The sequence below is a fragment of the Dermacentor variabilis genome, chromosome 2 (assembly GCF_050947875.1).
Source record: "Dermacentor variabilis isolate Ectoservices chromosome 2, ASM5094787v1, whole genome shotgun sequence".
NCBI lineage: Eukaryota > Metazoa > Arthropoda > Arachnida > Ixodida > Ixodidae > Dermacentor > Dermacentor variabilis.
In genome coordinates, this window is record NC_134569.1 from 99,617,426 (window position 1) to 99,631,507 (window position 14,082).

Genomic DNA, 14,082 nt, shown 5'->3' on the forward strand with positions numbered 1-14,082 from the left:
GTCCGCTACCAGGAAATTCTGCCGATTGATCGCACGTCTTGGCTCCCACAATCAGGAAACTTCAGCATAAAGGAAAAGCAGAACAGATACCATGTACAGTTGAGAGCAGCAAAAGTTTGAGGGCCAGAGGTCCCGCTAATATTTTCTTTGCAGCCTAGGCATAAAGGCTGAAATCAAGCAGTACCGCCCACGTGTGCATGTTTGACCAGCATCATGCCTTAAGACAATTGACAATTCACGTTGCACGGCTGTGCTAAAAATAAAATTTAACTTTTCTTTTTTTTGCCGATGCCGTGGTCTCTAGACTTTTACTCTCTACTGTAGAGCGGTCCGTTGCTGTTGGCAAGGCTGCGTTTCACTTGCGGTCGATGCTTGCAGAGCTGCTGTTTGTGCTGGTAATATTATATGTGTGCCACACGGCCACTTCCGATTACGATCGAGTCTGATCTTCCTAGGCAACCCAGCAGATTTTTTAAACCGCACTAAATAATCACATATATGGATATCCCAGCCAGCTTACTGTCGAAAAATTCACATTATTCATATAGATTTAAAAAATGCACAGCGAGCCAAAGAAAGTGTAACCAAAGAATACTTTAATTCAACAAAAGCAATTAACATGAAAAGGTTGTCAACTTCACTGCTCAGGAAAATTATGCCAATAGACAACCACATTGAATACCAGTAAACATTTCAAGTACTCAGTGAGGCATCAATGAAGCATGCTTATTATCATGAAATGAAGTCACACGTCTGCCCAGCAGACCCCCCCCCCCCCCCCCAAGCTGATCAGGACCTTAAAAAAAAGAAAAAAAAGCAGGAAATCTGTGTTAACAAACAGATGTCATTCAAAGAGCTTAAATTCTTTGGTGAGTTTCTTTAACAGCATTTTATGCCAGTGCGGTAAACAAGGACTTTGCTAAACAAAGCAGGTAAAATACATCAAGCTTTACTTTTCATATATTAAAAATGTGTACATGCCAAAACTCTAGCAGTATGTGGCTGTATGCTTTTGGACCCGCCACAAAATGAATGGGGCACTGCTACATTTTTGACCACAGTTGTTAAATATACATTTGCTCGTGCACAACAGTCACAACAGCTGCAGCATGGAAACACCAACAAACAGCCAGTGTTAGCAGAAGCACCAACTGCCAGCCTTTGACGCCTGTTCACCGAGGCGAATTGCATCGGTGCGGAGGTTCTCCCACAGACCGGGTGTCTGGATGATCTGCAAGATGTTTAAAAAAAAAGAAATGCTTTAAGGGGGCATGAATGTACCATTCAGTCTTTACAGCGAAACAAATGGTATAAATAAAATTAAATGTGTACGAGTACTTTTGCAATACTTTATACACATTTTCTTTTTAAGAAAAGGTTAACATATTTTCTGCAGGAGAAAAAACATTTTTTTTTTATGCTTTATTTAGCCTTGCAATGCTAAATGCACCAAACGCTATCAGATTCAGACAAAAAGCTGAATTCTTGGTGGCTATCGAATGTGCTCTTACTCCGCACATATTCATATCTTGTGCAATCTAAATTCTTGTGTCATCACATAAATTAACATTCGGTTTTCTATTTTGGCTGAATTGAGGTTCTTGAGCTTAGGTATTGCTACACTATTACCCAATTAGTTTTCATGAGCTCCTTAACACAGTTTTTTGGTTTTTCCAGGCGAAAATTGGTGTACAGAATAGCCACATATGGCTCTGCGAGTGTACAGAAGGATAAGTCCAAATGCCTAGAGAAAGAATGATGAATCACCTTTTCTACAAGCTCCTCAAAGGCACATTGGACTCCATCTCTCGTCTTGGCACTGGCTTCAATGAAGAGCATGGAATGCTTCCGGGCATAGTTCATGCCCTGCTCCTTAGTTACCACACGATTTTCATGCTGAGCAAGGTGAACAAGAGAGAAAGCAGATTTTAACAAATATGGCAAGTTCATCACTGGCAGTTTAATGGGAAACTCACTTTAGAAATAAAAAGGGGAGATAGTGTGACCACTTGTACAGTGTGGTGGTGTGGAGGCAGGTGTGTTTCAAATAATAAAATAACAAATGTCAAATTGGCCCAGTTTTTTTTCATCAGTGGCAGGCAAGCAGGGCGTACCAAACATTCACACAAGCCAAGATAGATGTGCAAGAAAAATATATCCAAATGACACACAACAGTACCCATGTGGAAGTTGGCTCATCAGCATATCAAATGTTCTCCCATTTTCATAATGCAGAGGCCACAGAGAGACAAAACTGCAAGGCTTTCATCTCTCACCAACAGACAAAAGTTCACTAGAAAACCCCTATAAGCTTTCAAGAAGCTGAGAAGCGAACAGTTTTAGCAGTTGACAAATTTTTAACAGTCACAGCATACATGGTGTCCCAGTGGCTAAGGTGTTGCACTGCTAAGCTTGAGGTCGCAGATGCAATCTTGGTTGTGGCAGCTGCATTTTGATGGAGGCGAAATACAAAAGCTCGCGAAGAACCCCAGTGGACAAAATTAATGCAGAGTCCCTAACTATGGCATGCCCCATAATCAAATGGGGGTTTTGGCATGTGAAAACTCAAGAACTTACTTTTTTCGAATAGTCACAGTATATAAATGCATGGCAAACGCATACTCCTGCCATCATCCTACACAAACTTACAATATTAACTTTCATAAAACAAAGCAGAAAGGTGCTACGTTCCGACCCTTTCTGTCGTTTTCAGCGCTTTAGTAGTGCTGTACTGTACATGGACTTCCAATATTTTATGTTCATACCTGTAACAGGTTACTATGGCTACATACATTCAAACCCCTCCACAATGAACGCCTCTACAATGAAGACCACTAGAATGAATTTGCCTGTACAACGAAGGAATTTAGGTGTCCCCGATGGCTGATTTGTTGCTTTACAACGTACGCCGCGTACCAGTGCTTTTAGTGCCCTCCGCATGGACGTCACCGAGGTGCACTCAGAACTAGCACTAATGGCAATGCTATCTAAGCACCTGATAGGCATGCTAATGTCTGAAGTAGTCCTGCTACAATGATCCAGATATCAGTCAACACGTACAGTTCTTGTTATGATGCATCAGTTGGTGTGATGGCTTATGAATATGTACATAGTAGCTGATGATGATGTGAAGATGTAATCGCAACTGACAATCGACAAGGTCTTTATAAAGCGATCAAGTGCAGAAACAGCACGAATATCAACAAAGTCAACAGCAAGAATTCGGCATTGGGTGATCTCAGCTTTACTTTTTGTAGCTCCTGCATTTCTCAATGAAGCATGCCATGAACCTTGGTGCAATGAAGTTGGCTGCACTCGCACATTATGTCAGACGAAGTGTGCACAAATAATTACAAATTCATTCATTAAGTCTCTCTTGAATTCATGGTAAATAAAAGTTTTATCACATGTGCTTAGCCTCCTATATTGTGAATGGTATGGTGCGTGACCATTACAACGAAGTGACCTGCATAACGAAGGATCTTGGAAGTCCCAAGCACTTCGTTATGAAGGAGGTTTCATTGTGTGCAGCTATGACATAGTGCTGCTGAGCACAAGGTCATTGGTTCAGTGCCCTGCCATGGTAATCCCATAGTGACGGGGATGGAATGCTGAAGTGCTTGTGTAGTTAAATTTGGGAGCATTTCAAAGAACCAAGTGGCTACGACACTGTGCTGCAAAGTACAAGGTGGTGGGTTCAATTGGTAACTGTGTTCTGACAATCGTGGAATGCTAAAGTGCTTGTGTAGTCATACTTGGCAAATAATACCAGAAATAAGGACAAATACAATAGATTAATGCAAACATGAAGGGACCGTGTAAATCTTTTCACCTCAATGAAAGTTTGCCTCAGCAAAAGTTAGTCTTGGAAAAGGTACTCTATATGTATGGGAAACTGAACAATGGTATTCAGCTTACCAGAGAATTCAGCTTAGCATTGCTCATCTTAAAAGAAAGCCTGTCATAAATAACAATGCAAGTTCTGTAGATCACAGATACCTCTCACTTGCATGGGCAGGTGAAGATCTATATGATGCAAGAACAGTGTAATGAGCACTTTGCCGCCCCACTGGCTTTCATTCATCCATCATTTGACCCACCTTGTCAATTTTGTTGCCGACGAGCATTTTGACGACATTGTTCCGTGTGCAGTACGTCTCCAGCTCAGCCAGCCAGTGGTCTAGCTTCTGAAACGTGCTGTAGTTGCAGACGTCGTATACTGCACTTGTGTGCCCATGGAGACAAGAGACAGAGAGAGCACACACCTTAGAGATACTTTACTTCCATGTACAGTTGTTGGCACTATACACTGGCAGGCAAGAGGATTGCCAAGAGATTATTAAGTTCAGTGACATTTTTGCTACCATTTCTTGAACCTGCACAAAGTGAGAACATAATGCAATATACTTCAGCAGGAAATAAGCTATGTCTTGGAGAACCTACACATTGCCCCTGCTTGGAAGTTATATGAATTTTTATGAACTCTGGTACATGCTTGATAACACTGAAGCAAATACAGCAGTAGCCATTTGAACTACAATTCCTGCCACAGAGAAATACAGAACATATGAGTCTGACCACTAAATTCTCCAATACATGGAAGGCTATGAGAACTAACTACTACAAAAACGCACATCCATCTGCGTGATACTATAGCTTTGCTTGCAGAGAAAGGTGCAAATAAAAACAGACAAACAAGTAACTTCGTAAAATAATACTGATTAAGAGAATGACTTAGTAGCAGTTTATACTGAAGTACAAGTCCTTCAATATCGTGGAATGTTGTGGCATTGAAGGACTTATCAACAAGCAACTTTCCTGAGTGAAACACAGCCTCTGCTCCATTTTACTGCAGCATGATCTCACAATCAGGACCATTTGCTGCAGTACGGTTATTGTCAGCTGATAGCTTCCCCAGTGTGACAGCTTACTGTGTTGCAAACTACAGACATGTTGAAGTTTTGACATGAAATGCAGCGCAAAAAGGCAAAACAAAATTTTTGCAATCACTCTCTTTTGAACAGATGCTATAACAACACTTGTGGGCAATCACGTAGCACCCATTCTTTCCGTTCTTGCTCAGTTGTGCCATTTTTGGGTCACTATAAAGATCACCATTAACAGAAATGGAACACTTTGTAAAACAGAAATAAAAACTCCTTCATCAGCAACATACCAAGGATTGCACCTTGAGCTCCTCTGTAATAACTTGGCGTGAGAGTGCGAAACCTTTCTGAACCTGCTGTGTCCTGCAATTGAAATCAAATACAAAATCTGAGATTTCACTGAGACCACACAGTCAAAGGACACGTTCACATGATCAATGAGCCAAGATATTCCAAACATCACTTCTAAAAAGAAAAGTGCAAAAAAAGTAGGAGTACACTTATAATGCAATCATACCCAAATGGCTAACTTTGCTTTGTTCCCATCTACAGTGAGAGTTTTAACTTTGAAGTCGACACCTGCAGAAAGAGAGAAAGGAAACAACAATCACTTGTAAGCAAAGGCAACAGGTCAGCTCCTAATAAACAATCAATAGATAATCATTTAAAGTAGTTAACTAGTTGCAGGCTACGGCTACACAAGTAAGCTGACAAGCTATTCTTAGGATTTTTCTTTCACAAGATTTTCTTACCATATATGACCACTGTTACAGAAATTTTGCCTAACACACCAATCGCCAATGTGCAGATACACTTTGTAAATTGTTTGGCTCAAGTCATGCTATTTGTTGAGATAGAAAGAATAAAGGTGGTATTATCAATATAATTTATGGAAATAATTTTACTGCAAGTCACCACAACACTATAAATGCAAATTTAAAGACATAGTCTAATTTCCCTGTCTTTCCATCTATACCTGCTTCCTTCTTAAAGCCCTTTACAAGTTCCAATTGTCCCGAGATGAGCGGACTCTGCCAAAGCGTTGTGCGGTAGACACGAAATCAGAACGTTTGGGTAAGACATACCGGTCTATTTCCAAGGCAAATGAAGGTGAACACATACAACCAGCAGTACAACAACATACTGACTACAGCTTAATTGCAGTAAAGTACACTAGGCCACTACTTTTAACCCTCTGTGGTGCCATGTTGCCCATTTGGTAATATACATTTCTTGAAATCATAAGAGATGTCCACTGTAGCTGCAATGTACTTCCAATGTACCGTCACACTACGCTCTCATAAGGCCAGTCTTAACATTTGTTTCTTAATTTGGGGGGGGGGCAATTAATGAATGACTTATCATCATCATAATCAGCCCATTTTATGTCCACTACAGGAAGAAGGCCTCTTCCTGCAATCTCCAATTACCCCTGTCCTGTTCCAACCGATTTCAAATAGCGCCCGCAAATTTCCTAATTTCATCGCCCCACCTAGTCTTCTGCCGTCCTCGACTGCCCTTCCCTTCTCTTGGTACCCATTCTGTAACCCTAATGGTCCAACGGTTATCTAATCTGCGTATTACGTGACCTGCCCAGCTCCACCTTTTTTCTCTTCATGTCAATTAAAATATGGTCTAAACCCGTTCGCTCTCTAATCCAAACCGCTCTCTTTCTCTCTCTTAATGTTATGCCTAGCATTCTTCATTCCATTGCTCTTTGCACGGTCCTTAACTTGTGCTCAAGCTTCTTTGTCAGTCTCTAAGTTTCTGCCCCATATGTCAGCACCGGCAAAATGCACTGATTGCACACCTTTCTTTTCGATGATAATGGTAAGCTTCCAGTCAGGAGATGACAATGTCTGCCGTATGCAATCAAACCCATTTTTGTTGTTCTATGAATTTCTTTCTAATAATCAGGGTTCCCTGCGATTAATTGACCTAGGTAAAACATACTCCTTCACAAACTCTAGAGGCTGACTGGTGATCCTGAACTCTTGTTTCTTTGCCCGGCTATTCATCATTATCTTTGTCTACTGCATATTAATCTTCAACCCCACTCTTGCACTCTCTCTGTTAAGGTCCTCGATCATTTGCTGTAACTCGTCTGCATTGTTGCTGAATAGAACAATGTCATCAGCAAGCCGTCCACCATCGATCCTTACTCCTAAGTCTTCCCAGTTTAACAGCTTGAATACGTCTTCCAAGCACGCAGTGAATAGCATTGAAGAGATTGTGTCTCCTTGTCTGACCCCTTTCTTTTTAGGTATCTTCCTACTTTTCTTGTGGAGAATTAAGGCGGCTGTGGAAGTTCTGTAGATATTTTTGAAGACATTTATGTAAGCAGCCTGTACTCCTTGATTACGTAATGCCTCTATGACTGCTGGTATCTTTACCGAATGAAATGCCTTTTCATAATCTATGAAAGTCATATAGAAAGGCTGATTGTACTCTAAGGATTTCTCCATTACCTGGTTAATGAAATGGATGTGATCCATTGTAGAGTATTCCTTTCTGAAGCAAGCCTGTTCCCTTGGTTGAATCAGTGTTGCCCTATTCAATTGGAGATTATCTTGGTAAATATTTTATATAATACTGTGAGTAAGCTAATATGCCTATAATTTTTCAATTCTTTAAAGTCTCCCTTTTTGTGGATTAGTATAATGTTTGCATTCTTCCAGTTTTCCGGCACCCTTGAGGTCGATAGACACTTCGTATAGAGAGCCGCCAGTTTTTCAAGTGTTATGTCTCCTCCATCTTTGATTAAATCGACTGTTATTCCATTTTTTCCTGCCGCTTTTTTCCATTTCGTGTCTTGCAAGGCCCTTCTAACTTCCTCGCAAGTTATAGAAGGAGCCTCTGTAACTTGTTCATTACTGCTTCGAATGGAGGCATTCTGACTCCTCTGGGTACTGTACAGGTCAGTATAGAATTCTTCCGCTGCTGTTACTACAGTATACCTTCGAAATTGCTGATGATATTACCCTGCTTATCTTTCAGTGCAAACATCTTGGTTTGTCCTATGCGAAGTTTCCTTCTCACTGATTTCAACGAGACGTTCATATAAGGGATCGCCAGCTGTTTGTGTGCAGGCATAAGTAAGAGCAGGTGCGAGAGAGAAAATCTGGGGGCTTTTGCTCCTTGAATATATGACTCTGCCTAGGCACTACGGAGGAAGTTTCTTAGCGCGGATTGTAGGTGTTTGTCCCTAAGCATGCCGGCATTGCGGAGTGGGGTCGAGTTTGTTTGGGCTCACTGAGGCCTGCGCGTGCCAAGGGCGTATAAGATTGGCAGTCCGCTATCGCGGACAGCCAATTTTTTATGCGAACACCCTCTGGCATGCTTCAGCCTCTGTGGCCCCAACCCACGGGCTGCCCTGCTTCCAGCTTTGATCCCTCCACTACCCCTTGGGTTCCCTGGAGATCCTGCACCGCCTGCTTTAATATAACCTCAGGTGCTCTCCTGAGGCCTCCGTTTGCCAGTTGCATGTGCCCTCCTGGAGCAGTGCATGTAAAAAATCCAATCTATTGTTGCAACGAAAAAAGCAACCTGCGAGTTATACAACACCAGTCAGAACCTTGCCCCTTCAGACACAGCGATCACCAAATGGGGAGTCCGTGCCCACTGCCTCACCGCGTGGGCAGCCAGTGGCGGAGTGTAAGCTCGACCGCACTCCGCAATGCCGGCATGTCTAGGGGACAAACGCATAAAACACATGCTAAGAAACCTCCTCCATAGTGCCTAGGCACAGTCATATATTCAAGGAGCAAAAGCCCCAGATTTTCTCTCTCACTCGATTTTCTCTCTCTTACTCGCACCTGCGCACAAACAGCTGGCGATCCCTCAAATGAATGTTTCATACTGATTTCGGGCTGTGTCCATTTCTTATGGCTTCTTCAGCCTTTCTCACATAATAATTTCAAATATCCCTTGTTTTCAAAGTGTTGCTCAGTTTTGACAGTTCTGCAGATTCTATCTTATCTCTTGAATTGGACACTTTCATTCTTTGTTGTTTCTTTATTAGGTCCTTTGTTACTTGGGAGAGCTTGCCTACTGGTTGCCTTGGTGCCTTGCCTCCCACTTCAACTGCTGCCTCTGAAGCCAGCCTAGCTACAGTTTCATTCATTACATCTATGTCATCTTCATCTCTCTGTTCTAAGGCTGCATATTTGTTTGCAAGGACCGGCCTGAATTTGTCTGTTTTTACCCTTACTGCCTCTAGGTTGACCTGTTTCTTCTTGACCAATTTTACTTTTTCTCTCTTCAAATTGAGGCGAATCCTAGTCCTCACTAACCTATGATAACTGCACTTTGTCCTACCTATCACTACTACATCCTGCACTATTCTGGGATCGGCAGAAAGTACGAAATCAATTTCATTTCTTGTTTCACCATTAGGGATTTTCCAGGTCCACTTTCTGTTGATACGCTTCCTGAAAAAGGTGTTCATTATTCGCAGCTTATTCCCTTCTGTGAATTATACCCACATCTCTTCTCTAGAATTCATAGAATCGACACTGTAGTTGCCAATTGTTTGTTCACCAGCTTGCTTTTTCCCCACTTATGCATTGAAGTCACCCGTTACTACAGTATACAGAGTTGGCACTTTTCTCATCACTAATTCAACATCTTCATAAACCTGATCTACTTCATCATCATCGTGACTGGATGTTGGAGCATAGATTTGTACTACCTTTAATCTATATCTCTTATTAAGTTTGATTACAACTACTGCTGCCCTCTCATTAATGCTGTACAATTCGTCAATGTTGCCCACGATGTCCTTATGGATTAGGAATCCTACCCCTTATTGCTTCTTATCTGGGAGACCTCTATAGCAGAGGACATGGCCGTTAATCAGCACTGTATAAGCTTCACCAGTTCTTCTAATTTCATTAAGGCCAATGATATACCAAGCAATGTCTTATAGTTCCTCAAAGAGCCCAGCTTAGCTAGCCTTACTTGACAGTGCTTGGGTGTTAAAGGTTGCCAGGGTCAGTTTCCTTTGGTGGCCTGTCCAGGCCCAGAGATTCTTAGCACCCTCTGCTGCGTTACAGGTCTGACCACCACATTGGTCAGGTGCTCTGCAGCTGCTGGGGCTGAGGGCCATGGGTTAATTGTAGGAATCATGAGGGAGGGAGTGGCCAAATACTGCACCAGGGAGGCCAATTCCTGTTCTGGTGAGGGAGTGCCTTTGTGGAAGCTTAGTGGTCCTTCCTAATTTGATTGTACCTGGATTAGTATAGCCCCACTCACTCTCAGCATCTTTTTGCCGGCATCAGGCATCACTACAAGCCTGCAGATGTAGTGCACTGGAGGAGGTGAAATTCAAGCCCACCATCGTCAGATTAAAAAAGAAAAAAGAATGACTGCTTCTTATGAAAACAATGTATGAACTCCCATGACCTCTGTCATGATCATAACTTTCTTTTTCTCTTTCTCACTTTTTGTGCTGTATTCTTCATAAAAATGTAAGTGAGCACATTTAGAAGCATTCAGGATAATTGGTTCCTGGGTACTTTGTATGACATGCATATGCAGCATAACAGTGCCATGTTACCAAGTGGTAAAACAACTACACCTTGTTTCCTCTTTCAGTTAGGTGCTTAAAATTAAAATGCACATCTATTGCATGTAAAGAAAGGGTATGGGGACCATTACTCAGTCTAAATTGGCTTTAAAATAAATCAGGCCATAAAGGGTTTCAGGCAAACAAAAGAATTATGAAGATGTGTTGATCTTGTCATAAGCTAAGCCTAACAGATGTGCTCTAGATCTCCCAAAGTAAACAAGGAGCCCCAAACTGTTCAGCTCGACATTTGTCCAAAAGGATGCCTGCCTGCTATATAGCTTGAAGTCCTGAACAGACTCGCCGTGGTTGCTCAGTCGCTGTGGTGTTAGCCTGCTGAACACGAGGACACGGGATCGAATCCCGGCCACGGCGGCCGCATTTCGATGGGGGCGAAATGCGAAAACACCCGTTTACATAGATTTAGGTGCACGTTAAAAACCCCAGGTGGTCGAAATTTCCGGAGTCCTCCACTACGACATGCCTCATAATCAGAAAGTGGCTTTGGCACGTAAAACCACATAATTTAAGTCCTACAGATGGCCAATTAGCGTTGCACTATCATTGTTCACGCTAAGAAAGCAACTTGAGCCAACAGCAATGCCTGAGCAAGAAATTAGCAGATACCAGCACCCAAAACAAACTTATTTAATAAAAATGCTCACCTATTGTAGCTGCCAAGTTTGGGTCGAACACATCATCTGTAAATCGGAGCAGTAAACTGTGGGGAAAAGACAACGAGTTGCATTAGTGCATACTAATGTCAATGGTGCTATAGCAACAGCACATCATGTAAACATACAAGAGGCCACTCAACCGATAACTACTTACCTACTGACTGATTAGCCCAATTGTAATGTTTTATTAGAAAGCAGGCAGTGAAAAAAATGACGCTACATTATAGCCGATTACAGCTTTAACTATCGTGGTTCTGTGTTGGCCTGGCATTTTTCATTGACGAATAGTACTGTCCTTTTTTCTAAAACGTGCTTTGTATCTGTTATTTACACCTGCTGGAGTGGCCAGTGGCTATGGCTTCGCGCTGCCGAGCTCGAGGTTGCGAGTTCAATTCTGGCTGTAGCGGCTGCATTTGGATGGGAATGAAATGCAAAAATTCTCATGTTCTTGAGATTTAGGTGCAATTTACAGAACTCCACGTGATAAAAATTAATCCAGACTTCCCCATTAGAGTGTGCCTCATGATAAGATAATAATTTTGGCACGTAAAATACCAGAAATGAATTATTTAGCTTCCGAGTATAGTATAACATAGGTGCGTGGTTTTCTTTAAACAGAATTGCAGTCCTGTTTGTAAGCAGCATTTGCATAAAAGCAAAGGAGCCATAAAACAGACTTAACAACAGAGGAAGTTCCACTCCTACAAGACAACAGTACTTGAAACGTACAAAGTCAACAGATGCCCTTTATAGTAACATATAACATTTCCAATGCACAAAAGTGAATAATAATAATAATAATAATAATAATAATAATAATAATAATAATAATAATAATAATAAAAGGATCAAATTAGTGCTTTGTAAGCACTTTTTTAGACTTCTCAGCATATTTACAGCACACCTCAAACTCTTCTCATTGTAAGTTATACCTTTCTCTGATGCTAGAAAGAATGTTTTATGCCTACAATGCCAGCTCAGCTTGGTAGAACATGTGCAAAGGCAGGCACATACAAGAGGCAGAATTCATGTGTAGGCTTTGTTTATAGCTTGATGCAACACTCAAGTACATGATGATATTCTCTACCATTAATATATCTCCACATTGCAGATTTTTGCAATACTCATTTAGTTATGAGGACAGTTGTTGCCTACTTCCACCTCGACTCTTCGCTGTAGACTGCCTTGCCAATTTTCCTGTTTTGTCTTTCGTTCTTTTGTTCACCCCATTCCTGGGTATGGAAGTTCAATAAGGCTTACCAATTTGCCTAGCATTTCATTTTAAATGTCTGTGTACCATTACATAGCATTCTTTAATGGGCCACTTCTGCAGGCATTGCTGTTGGCACATCCTCACTGTGAAGGTTTTATTGTTATACATGCACGCACCAAACTTGTGTTGAACAGAGCCCCTAAAATTAACAGATCTATTGCTCTGCATAGATTAGTAGCTCACATTTTTTGGCGATAATGGTATGTTTATACTGCGCTTCAATTAATTCAGTGCGAAATGCTTGGGCTCAAAATGATTCGAAAATTTGAATTTGAAAGTGCATTCGTTATATCGAGAATTTACGCAGCGCGCATCGCTATATTTAACTCGTAATGGGCCGCTATAGTACGCTCTTTTCAGAAAATCATGTCACACCTTTTAGGCACTCTGGTTTTCAGTTCAGCTATTTTGCTTACGCTAAACTTGCCGACACGGTATCCGTTTCCAATACGAATCTGTTCGCGGCACGCTCTGCAGAAAACTGACAGCAAGCCACAGCACGCAGTATCACCTGCTGCTCCTATGAGTCATGGCTAGAGTGATCGACAGGCCAATGTTTGACGAGGAGAGTGGGATGAACGGATTATATTCTAATTCGATCTCTAATCAAAAGACCATGTCAAACAGTGGCACACACTGACATAACCGGAACATAAACAGCGGAGTTTGGCTATTGGGAAACTCTCGTTCTTTTTTTTTTTTCTGTCTTTAATCCGATCCATGCACGTCACGTTCTTCCGACGCACTCGGCAACAGCAATGAATCAAGCGTTATGGTGCAGCTATCACAAGATCCTTAGGCTTACCCGGAAGAAATAACCGATATGGCAACATCGCGATGACTTGCCATTCTCTCACCTTGATTTCCCGACGTTGCTCTCTCCTATGATGAGGATTTTAAGCGTCGTGAGCACTCCGTCTTCGTCCATGGCCTCTGGTCACTGCGCGAATTTTTCGGGAGGCGCCGATGTAAACATGCGTGCGTTCAGTGGGAAGGGTGAGCAGCTGATACGAGCGAACGCGAGTGGTCGCTGAAGTCGCCACAACAAACATAACTTACAGGAAGAGTATAGTTACACAGCAGTGAATCAAACCCACGTGGTTAGCATTTCTGCAGAAAAAAAAAAAAAACTACCTACTAAGTCATTAAAAATAGTATCTGATGGTTATGTAGTGATCATGTAATCAAGTTAGCAAAAGTTACGTATTATTATTGACATTTTTGTTATTTTTGCATGACTGATAACTACAAATTAATCTTAATTTGAGCTTAATACGCAACTTTTTTGCTATTCCGTGCTTACCGTCTGTGGCTCCGTGGTTCCGTCGGTTCCGTCCAATGCCTCCTTTACTAGATGCCCGCCGCGTTACTCGCTTTCCCATTGTAGCGGCGGTTCCCTTAGTTGAAATTAGTTCAGCATAAATTCCGTGAGGCGGCGCTCGTTGCCTTTTCAACTTCTGGCGGATGTGGCAGCGGCGGCTGAATGCATCCGCCGGCACGTTATATGCGCGGGCGTCTATTAGCGAGCGTTATCGCGGGCCTCCGAGACGGTGACAGATGCCATGTTAATCTCAGAGGCCGCAGCACGTGATTGCAAGTTGCAGTTGTTTGGCGTGAGAGGCGCTCATTGCCTTTTCGCGGAAGAGAGAAAAGGGAGAGGGCCCCGACCCGAGCTGCCCG

The 14,082-nt window shown here is 42.1% G+C and overlaps 1 protein-coding gene across 2 annotated transcripts; it reads right to left on the reverse strand.

The window, feature by feature from the left end:
- Nucleotides 1–576: 576 nt before the first annotated feature.
- On the reverse strand, nucleotides 577–13,776 carry LOC142572391 (ras-related protein Rab-18-like). 2 transcript variants are annotated; one of them, XM_075681475.1, is made up of 8 exons: nucleotides 13,706–13,776; nucleotides 13,260–13,342; nucleotides 11,118–11,173; nucleotides 5,404–5,465; nucleotides 5,177–5,249; nucleotides 4,101–4,219; nucleotides 1,768–1,896; nucleotides 577–1,231 (listed from the first exon to the last, which is right to left on the reverse strand). In XM_075681475.1, the coding sequence occupies exons 2-8, from the start codon at nucleotides 13,328–13,330 to the stop codon at nucleotides 1,136–1,138; spliced, it is 606 nt and encodes a 201-aa protein (XP_075537590.1). In that variant the 5' UTR covers nucleotides 13,331–13,342; nucleotides 13,706–13,776; the 3' UTR covers nucleotides 577–1,135. The 2 variants fall into 2 exon arrangements, with proteins under 2 accessions (XP_075537590.1, XP_075537589.1); XM_075681474.1 differs by lacking the exon at nucleotides 13,706–13,776 and having other exon boundaries at nucleotides 13,260–13,510.
- Between the last annotated feature and the right edge of the window lie 306 nt (nucleotides 13,777–14,082).

Coding starts and splice junctions, on each gene's coding strand:
- LOC142572391 (XM_075681475.1), bottom strand. CDS start 13,330: ATGGACGAAGACGGAGTGCTCACGACGCTTAAAATCCTCATCATAGGA. Junction 1,897..4,100: donor TCGGCAACAAAATTGACAAG/GTGGGTCAAATG, acceptor CACCTTGCTCAG/CATGAAAATCGTGTGGTAAC. Junction 1,232..1,767: donor TTGAGGAGCTTGTAGAAAAG/GTGATTCATCAT, acceptor AACATCTTGCAG/ATCATCCAGACACCCGGTCT.